The sequence below is a fragment of the Mya arenaria genome, chromosome 3 (genome assembly GCF_026914265.1).
Source record: "Mya arenaria isolate MELC-2E11 chromosome 3, ASM2691426v1".
Lineage (NCBI taxonomy): Eukaryota > Metazoa > Mollusca > Bivalvia > Myida > Myidae > Mya > Mya arenaria.
In genome coordinates, this window is record NC_069124.1 from 9111658 (window position 1) to 9121691 (window position 10034).

General features: G+C 34.6%; 2 protein-coding genes across 2 annotated transcripts; both read right to left on the reverse strand.

Annotated features, from left to right (window-relative positions):
- Positions 1-404: 404 nt before the first annotated feature.
- On the reverse strand, positions 405-1795 carry LOC128226612 (uncharacterized). The gene is made up of 2 exons (XM_052936571.1): positions 1462-1795; positions 405-1322 (listed from the first exon to the last, which is right to left on the reverse strand). The coding sequence occupies exons 1-2, from the start codon at positions 1655-1657 to the stop codon at positions 706-708; spliced, it is 813 nt and encodes a 270-aa protein (XP_052792531.1). The 5' UTR covers positions 1658-1795; the 3' UTR covers positions 405-705.
- Positions 1796-6949: 5154 nt separating this feature from the next.
- LOC128226448 (uncharacterized) lies at positions 6950-8087 on the reverse strand. The gene is made up of 2 exons (XM_052936322.1): positions 7841-8087; positions 6950-7675 (listed from the first exon to the last, which is right to left on the reverse strand). The coding sequence occupies exons 1-2, from the start codon at positions 8016-8018 to the stop codon at positions 7059-7061; spliced, it is 795 nt and encodes a 264-aa protein (XP_052792282.1). The 5' UTR covers positions 8019-8087; the 3' UTR covers positions 6950-7058.
- Between the last annotated feature and the right edge of the window lie 1947 nt (positions 8088-10034).

Sequence of the window (10034 nt, forward strand, 5' to 3'; positions counted from 1 at the left end):
TTATTTCGAGGTACAAAAACAAGCTACAATCCTCATTCGTTAAATTTGCTTAATGCTCGAACACACCCAAATCTTTATGAAAAGATACGTATATGTGCTTTCTAAGGATTGAACAAGAACATACATGAAACTTGATTTGTTTAAATTTTTGTTGCTAATCCTTTAAAACAAACGTGTGTATCTAAACGGTGAATGTAAATAGCTGACCCTATTACATGTGAGAGTGTCCCTTTAAAAGTATAATGCATTCGTTGTTTTAAGCCAAAACATTACAAAATTAAATCATATGACCACTGCTATGAACTCAATACACACCTAATCAGAAATCATTTTTAACGAGTAATGAAAAGCATGTATCAACACAAGGCCATCAATGGTACTCCTTTGTTGATGTAGAAAGAAGAAAATGTTAGTAATTTATTGTTGTTAAATTTTCCGTATAAACGAACGTTAATTGTTTTGTTCATGGTATAATAGTTAACTAAGCATTTCTTTTTTAAATAAATGAAAATAAATGTTTCACATTGATAATTTAAAGCTGCATTTGTGTCTAACTGAACAATTGTTATAAATGAAATCGTTCGCTTCTTAAGAACAACAGAAGAATTTGGGATAGTTTAACGCTGTCCTTGTAGCTAGCTATTAAACTAGAATCTGTTTGTTATGTGTCAATTGCTCAGGCGAGTTGCGAGTGTTTCGGACATCTCAATATGGTGGCAGCGTGCAGACAGCGCATGTGAGCTCGCCATTGTCAATATACGGATCACATGGAAGTGACCCGCATCGTGCTTCAACAAAGTACAGTAATGCTCCATTCTCGTCACCAAAACCACTATCAAGGTTTTCCGGGTATTCATTCACACATAAATAGTTTTTTGGTGATGCATGTCCATAATAGCTCGACATCAGGTACCCTGAATACTCAAGGTTCCATCCTTCATAGCATTGATTTCTGCCGGGAACCATCAGGACATTTGAACTCGGCGTGTAGCAGGTCACGCAAGGTACGTCGTGATCGTGTACGTCCGCCCATTTGCTCGAGCCGCTTGTCTCATATTCAGTTCCGTAAATTAAACTTCTTGATCCACCAGTTATGTCATCGCCGTGTATCGGGTCATCGGGAAGGCAAATATATTCACTGCCTCCACCAGCATGCGTGTAATGTCCGCCAGCCACATACCCTTTGTATATTGCGCGCGTACCTGTATTTGACGGACAGTCGCTCTTTCCCCATCGGACATAGGTGCTTCCAGATGACATACGTCCTCTTTGTATTATGGCTTGGAAACTTGCGTTCAAAAGAGAAAAGTCGTGTCTGCTGTCTAAAGAAAAAAAGAAAAGATTGTCAAAATAACTCTCTACATTAACATGACTTTGATATTAACCATGTAATTACCGATTATAAACATTTCAAAGGCACAATTAATAAATGTACACATATCAGGATACTTGTCAACGTACCATTCAGTTCGCTCGTCAAAACCTTTATCCTTGCACCAAGTTCCTTTTTGTCGTTTTCCAGCTCAACAAGCTTGCTTATCACACTATATTCGTAGCTGAAGCGATTCGTAATGTACGGTATGTCTTCCTCTGCCGACACAACCACCATTAATAACGCCGCACACATAATTGTAGCGAACATGTCCCTGTATTTCATTCTCGTGCAGTCTGATGTAAGTGAAGATCCAATGCTGTAATCTTTGAAGATTATGTCCCTTTTATAGAAATCGAAGCTTCCTTTCGTGGGTAACGCGGGGAAGAACCGAAAATGTGTTAAATAAATGTTTTCTATTGACCGGTATCTTGTAAACAGTGTTTAGTTTCACTGTTTGAAATAAACAAGGAAGAAAACGATTTTAAAGATTTTATATCTTATAAAAACAAAAACTAACAAAACTTGTAACAAGAAAATTTGCGTATTGCAATAAACACGGAAGGAAAGAAATTATTGACTGCGTTATTTAGATTGCCATTTGTTTATTTTACCTTTTGTTTTGAACTATTTATCTATTTTTGAGCAGACACTTTGACTTGAGTTTTGACAAAAGCGTTGAGATGTACTTATATTCAAAATTACGTATTATATCAGGAAGTGCAAATAGTGAAGCTGAAAATGATTAAAGTAGGTTACACACGCGCCTTTCAGGGAATGTACAAAACATAAATGCAAATTATTTCGAAATAAGACGTACATAAAATATGAAATTAGCTTAAAATTAATTATTAAATTTGCAATACATGAATTTTGGTAAAACATCTTTACTTATATTGTACGTAATAGTAAGATGACATGAAGGAGAATCTTAATGATTAAGATGGACGGAGTGAGTGAAGCAAGCGAGCCCTATATGATTATTAAGCTTTTACCTCAGATCATCTTACTGGCTTCGAATAATGCCTCATTGGCTTACAGATTGTCAATGACGTAAGGTGTGTGTATAAGATGAGTGGCAGTTGGCGGGCCTTTAAATACCCGTGAAAATTCTTAATAATTAAGCCAACTACTTAACGAGTGTCTGTCTGCAATTTCGTTGGCTGAAAATGAAGGTTGTATTCTAAATGAGATCTGTATATTTATGCAGTAGATTTAATCACTGTCGTAACGTGTGTTGTATTAACGAGTGTAACTATTTTACAACGAAACCATTTTTGCATGCAATAAGTATTTTCTTGTATTGTATGCCCTCTCAATAGTTTTAAATTGTTTTAGGTTTTGATCCGTTAACCTTAAAAACAAGATCGAAGCAAGATTGATGATGATTGATAGGTCTCTGTATTCCCAACTGAATGATCTATGCTAACACTGAGAAGAAGCGACTGCTAAGCTACTATACACAAATATCAAAGAGGTGATGGGTATCGTGCATGTAAGACGAACTCATTTTGCGCTTACATTATTTCCTAAGTTTAGAAGAATTTCATTTGGTGTACTTTGTTTCGAATAAATAAACGTACTCAGTGTTATTTTTGTACTTGCCTTTTGGAATGACGTTTAAAGAGTTTTATTACTATACTAATAAAAATATGCAACATTACACTTTGTATATTACAAATAACAATTTCATTATGAGCAAAAGCAAAACATTTGACGGTAATTATTGCCCTACTTTTAACTAAAATACCATACATATCTGTATCCTTGATTGTGGTATGTGTTATGGTATCTTTCGGTACTGGTACCCAGCTAGTAGATAAGTCCAAGGGAGATAACCGGTTACCAGGACCTAGGAAGAAGGGAGACGAAACCGAGACATGAGGCCAGGAGCATGCTTGCTGTAGTTGAAGGTAAAAAGCCAATTTCATGGACGAATATACATTTTCCTTTTAAATGAAATATATATGCATGTCTGGTGTCTCATCGTTGCTCCAGGGCCTGTTTAACAAAACGTTATAGGCAGGGTTCATAATGGATTTTGAACCTCAAAACTCCTTAAACTAGTATGTCTTATGCAACGCTCTGGTTTTACAGCTATAGCTTTTCAGGTACAAATGATGAGGCTCAACATTGTGTTCCCCGTTGCACAATGTGTCAAATAAAACAGATGTGATAGCTCCAAAACTGGCTCAAAAGCAAGAACGTGGACATTTAGTATCGCAACCTGTGAACATGCAAATAATGTCACCTGCATCAGAGGCATCCGTGATTTCCCATCGATCTATTAAATATATTTTAAATCATCACTTCATTTTAACTTAAAATTGGTCCAAAATGATAAGTAAGGAACTGGCTGATGTAGAACGGTCCAAGACAAAAGTGATTCTATTTTTTATATTCTATTTTTTATCCTCATTTGGAATATAATTTTGAAAGTGAATTTAAACTTTAAAGCTGTCCGAAGTGAAAAACAAGTTACTGGCAGACGCAGAGCATTCCAAGAATAAAGTGTCCCCTCTTGCTTTTATTCATCCTTTGGAATGACAAGAATCTGGCTGGCTTCTGTTAGCAAGCATTATACACTTACAAATATCCTTTCATATCCATTCTGTATATATATATCAATCGACTTAAACCGGAAACAGTTCACAAATTTACGTCACAAAATGGTGGAAAAAATAATCTAAAATCAATTTTAAACGTAAAATTGGAATGCTAAAGACAACACTTCATTTAACTTTCTGACATTTTGATTCATGCTTTTTAAGACCTGCTGGTGCAATACAAACAATAACAAGATAAACACTTTCCAATTTACATGTATACTAATATGCTATGATTCTCAATCCGAACATATCAGAAGACGTTGCGCTCATCGAAAAATTCGCAATTGCCGAAAGGCGGTTCATTTAAGGTCTGGAAGTTGAGGTGGAGATATATAAAATCAAAACGTTTGAAAGTTATGTTGAGCATCTTTATTGCTAGTTAACTTCATTGCATTTCTTTCGAGAGTTTTGGTTGTTCCAAAGTGATATTCAACGTTACCCTATACATGAATGTACGTGTGTACATTTTGTAAATTATATGTCAGTCAATTATTAATTTATTTTTAATTTCAGAAATAATCGTGTTAAACGTGGGTTTTTTTACTTTAGCTATATTTTGCTTCGCCAAATTGCAGTCGCGGCAACTGTTGGTAGGGACAACAAAATAAAACAACACAGTGTCCAAACTCATATTTTCACAAAGCTCCATCAGGCGGCAGTTTTATGAAAAGTTTTGTCGAAGTGTTTTCAGAAACTCTATATTTAAATCAATATATTGCCTTCCGATGAAGCATTTATGACGCAATTCATCACGTGGTATACTCACAATATGAAATGTATTTAATAATCACTGCACCCATTTTTTAAAACACGATGTTTGCTTACTTATTGAATATTAAATCGCTCGTGTTTGAAACCTTTAAAAACCAACACAGTATCTACCGTTACCAGTTTATTTCTACATATTTACGAATAAAGATTAAAAAAGATTTTGAATTCGCTGTCAGCAAACATGATAGCTTTGCAATGGTTGCTTAACTTCAAATTACCTGAAACTAAAGACTTACATATTTGGTTTTTGACAACATTCATTTTTACATTTGGAACAAATCTAATAATATTGGAAAAAATGTTAACGTTTTATAACGTCTGTCAAATGGAAATAACTGTCTTGTCCAGCGGTAGCTTCATTGCATAAATATCAAAAGGTCCCCAGATCGAATTCAGCTTCCGACAGGAAATGATTTTTTTTTCTACTTTCCTTTCTTCTGTGTATTTCTATCCTTTGTACATAAAATTGTAATTCAAAAACCGAAAACGTGTTGGGTGCGATAACTTCAATACTACAACTTCAAGGTGCTTCCTGAATATAACACGTAGTTGAGGAATAAGTTAGTGGGTTTAGGATTTGAAGCTAGAGGGGGCGTCACTTAGGGGCATAACCTTTCGACTTGCGCCCCTCTCCTAGAGCCGAACGTTTAAGATTGATGTGTTAGAAGGGGAGTAGGGGGTAATTTTAACAATTGTAAGTCCGAAATGGTTAATTTTGTGCGTAACTACTTTTTTCTACAATTTAAAATTCAACAAAAACAAAAGCGTGTGACGATTGACCCCACCTACTCCTGGTGAGAAAGGACAGAACAATTTTAAGTAAAATTCTTTTGCGTTGATATGATAGTTCTTTGAATAAACTTGCAGGGTACATAAAAGCAAGCTATTTGTTAAAAACGGTCACGTAAATTTAAAGTAAATAAAGAAATAGTGTGTGGATCTTGCCAAGCATTGGGCGCCATGAAATATACATGTAGCACTCAATAGTCTAAATGCAAAAGCTTTTTAAACTTAATTCCGTTATAATCATCATTCGTAAAATTTGCTTAATTTCCGAACACTACTAAATATTTATGAAACGATACATATGGGCTTTCTTCCATGTTTCTTGTTTGTGATTTTTTGTTTTTGTGTTCTACGTCTTTGGCGTTTACCCAGTGCCATTAAACCGGGTTTATGTTTAAACGTTTTTTCTACTGAGCTTGTTTCTGTATTTTTCACATTGAACAAGAACCGACATAAAACTTGATGCATTCAATTTGAAGCAAACTTGTGTTTCTAAACGGTGATTGAAGATTTCGAGTCGTTTATTGATTAAACGCACGGTGACTAAATGTGACAGCTCGATGTGTTAAAGGAGCTGCGCCCGTTAAACATACTTTTATATGCATCTTAGAACTTAAAACAGAATACTGATAAAGTATTGAAAAAAGGTCATTATTTTCACAGCATCAATTTTATGTCACACAACACGACTTGCTCTTTTGTTCTACATGCTTATAAGTAAAATAGCTGTGTACATTTCCATTGTATAAATATGAGAATTGCATATGTTTGTTCATTGATATGACGTAAATAAACGTATTATATATAGAGAGACACAAAATTGAGAGTTCCAGATTAGCTGACCCTTTGAAACGTAAGAGGATCCCTTTAATGGTTTAATGCTTACTTTGATTTATACCAACACTATATAAAATAGAATAAAACCATTGCTATGGACTCTATAAACACAAAATCAGAAATCATAAAAAAACTTGTTATGATAAAGATCGAATGAACCCAATGTTTAGAAATCCAAAATCACACATGTACAATAAGACATCAAAATTATAGACAAATGTACATTCAACTCTTTTTATAACTCGTCAATGCCATCAATGGTACTCCTGATAGATGTAGATGTATAAACAGAAAATATATAAACTACTGATAGTTGGTAAATGGTTTCATATTATACGTATAATTATTGTTTTGATCATATTCTTTTATAAAATATTCACGCATTTGTTTATGAGCATGTCGTATCAATGTTTGTGATGGAGCTTAAGGAAAACGTCGTTACTTATAATAAAACACCAGCAGCTTTCCTTTTTTAAAGAACAATGTAAATACATGTTTTACATTGATACTTTAAAGTCACTTTTGTATCGAACTGAAATAGTGTTACAAATGAGATCGTTCGCTGCTTAAGAACAAAAACAGGAATTTGGAATATTTTAACGGTCTCTTGTAGGTAGCTTTTTAACTAGGATCTGTTTGTTATGTGTCAGTTGCTCAGGCGAGTTGCGAGTGTTTCGGACATCTCAATATGGTGGCAGCGTGCAGACAGCGCATGTGAGCTCGCCATTGTCAATATACGGATCACATGGAAGTGACCCGCATCGTGCTGCAACAAAGTACAATAACGCCCCGTCCTCGTCACCAAAGCCACTGTGAAGGTGTTCTGGGTATTCATTCACACATAAATAGTTTTTTGGTGATGCATGGTTATAATAGCTCGACATCAGGTATCCTGAATACTCAAGGTTCCATCCTTCATAGCAACGGTTTCTGCCAGGAATCATCAAAACACTTGAACTCGGCGTGTAGCAGGTCACGCAAGGTACGTCGTGATTGTTTTCGTCCGCCCATTTGCTCGTGCCGCTTGTCTGATATTCAGTTCCGTAAATCAAGCTTCTACCACCACCAGTTATATCGTCGCCGTGTATCGGGTCATCGGGAAGGCAAACATATTCACTGCCTCCACCAACGTGCGAGAAATAGCCGCCAGCCACATACCCTTTGTATATGGCGCGCGAACCGGTATTTGACGGATAGTCGCTCTTTCCCCATCGAACATAGGTGCTCCCAGATGACATACGTCCTCTTTGTATAATGGCTTGTAGACTTGCGTTCAAAAGAGAGAAGTCGTGTCTGCTGTCTGAAAGAAAAAAAATGATTGTAATAATAACTTGCTGTATTAACATGATTGTAAAATCAATCAAGTAATTATCGATTATGAACATTTATTTTAAAGGCGCAATAAATACATGTACATATATCAGGCTACTTGTCAACATTTATTTTAATTGAAAGTTCATCATACCATTCAGCTCGCTCGTCAAGACATTTATCCTTGTACCAAGTTCCTTTTTGTCGTTTTCCAGCTCAACAAGTTTGCTTATCACACTATATTCGTAGCTGAAACGACTCGTAATGTAAGGTATGTCTTCCTCTGCCGAAACCAGCATCATTAACGCCGCAAACAGAATACTGACAAACATGTCTGTGTCTTTAATTCTCGGGCGGTCTGATGTCGAGAGTAAGTGAAGGTCCAATGCTGTAATCCTTGATGATTCTGCCTCGTTTATACATATCAAAGCTTTTTTTCGTGGGACCCGCGGGGAAGAACCAAAAAGATGTATAATAAGTATTTTCTATTAACCGGCATCTTGTAAACAATGTTTAGTTTCATAATTTATAATAAGAAGGAAGAAAATAATGATTTCATATCTGATTAGTAACAAATGGTTAGCACAGAAAGCTCACACTCATGGGAAAAGTTACGGTCGTTAAAACCTTTGCACTTCCGAAACTTATATACCCTTTTGCGGTTCTTCCTAATCCAAGTAAACAAACAATTGACGACATTAAAAAAGCAGTTTTTGAGTTTTTGTGGGACAATAAACCTGACAAGATTAAAAGAAATATAATATGTCAAAACTATGAATATGGAGGCCTAAAATTAACAGATATAGAACACTTCCTAGGCTCACTAAAATCTCTATAGATTAAACGATATCTAGACCCAAATAATAATGGGGATTGGAAAATATTTATGCACGAAAAACTAAAGAAATATGGAAACGATCTTATTTTTGAATCCAATCTAGACCAAAACGAAATTAAACACATTTCTCAAGAAAAAACCTTTTTGAACGACGTATTGAAGTCGTGGGTAAATATTAAAAGTAATCACGATGAAAATAATAAAATTACTATAAGCAAAATGGTGATATGGAATAACAAATTACTAAAACAAAATGGTCGCACCTATTTTTATAAAGAATGGTATCAGAAGGGTATTAAGCTATTTGAACACATTTACGATTATAGAGCAAAGGCCTACTACAAGTTTAATGAACTTAGATTTCTGTATGACCTTAATGAACAAGATTTTCTGAAATATCTAACACTTGTTAATTCAATACCAGAATCATTAAAAACGAAACTTATGTCAGAAACGATTAACCAAATACCACAAGATAAATTAACTGATAAATTACTAAAATCGAAACAGACTAATAAATTCCTTTATTCATTACAGCAAAGTGATATTTTAAAACCGGCGTCAGAAAGTAAATGGCGAACATTATTTCCAAGTTTAGATGACGACAAAAAATGGCAGTCAATTTACAGGCAAACATATATTACTACAATAGACACGTGTCTGCGCAGTTTTCAGTATAAATTTTTATTAAGAATAATACCGACAAATAAATACCTTTATAAATGTAAAATAAAATCAACACCTCTATGTAACTTTTGTAGCATAGAAACAGAAACAATAGAACACGTATTCTGGGACTGCCAGAAGATACAACCTTTATGGGAAGAACTTAACATCTATATAGCTTCGCAATCCATACATATTATGATAAAAAAACAAGAAGCATGTGTAGGCATTCAGGGAAATGGAAGATACACAGTCATATGTAATTTCTTAATTGTGTTATTGAAATTTTATATCTTTTCTATGAAATATAAAAACACTATACCGACTTTTAACTCATACAAACAGTATTTGACATTGAGAAAAAGAATTGAATCGCAAATTGCACTGTTGAACGATAAATGTGATACCCACGAGAAGAAATGGAAAGTTTTAAACCTCGATCCTTAGATAAAAGTAAATTCAGCATTCTAACATAACGTATAATACGGTCATAAATTACTCATTATAACCAGTATGTGATTCAGCAAATTATAACAATAATTGATTATTATTACCTTTCCACCTTTAAATATGTATAACTAACTACAACTATAACAAGCTAGAAGCTTGAGAGACTGAAAGAATGTGTACGTGTGAATGGATGCGTGTGTGTTTGTGTGCGTTTGTGTGCAGGCGTGCGTGTGTGTAGGAGGGGGATAAGGGCTTATAAATAAATAAAAAACATAGAATAGTTATAATGCTATTAATGGTTTAATGTATGTGAATTGTTTTGTATTCTGTGTAAAAAATAAATGAGAAAAAACAAAACAAATGGTTAACAAAACTTGTATTCAGACAATTTGCG

Coding starts and splice junctions, on each gene's coding strand:
- LOC128226612 (XM_052936571.1), bottom strand. CDS start 1,657: ATGAAATACAGGGACATGTTCGCTACAATTATGTGTGCGGCGTTATTA. Junction 1,323..1,461: donor TTTGACGAGCGAACTGAATG/GTACGTTGACAA, acceptor TTTTTTCTTTAG/ACAGCAGACACGACTTTTCT.
- LOC128226448 (XM_052936322.1), bottom strand. CDS start 8,018: ATGTTTGTCAGTATTCTGTTTGCGGCGTTAATGATGCTGGTTTCGGCA. Junction 7,676..7,840: donor CTTGACGAGCGAGCTGAATG/GTATGATGAACT, acceptor TTTTTCTTTCAG/ACAGCAGACACGACTTCTCT.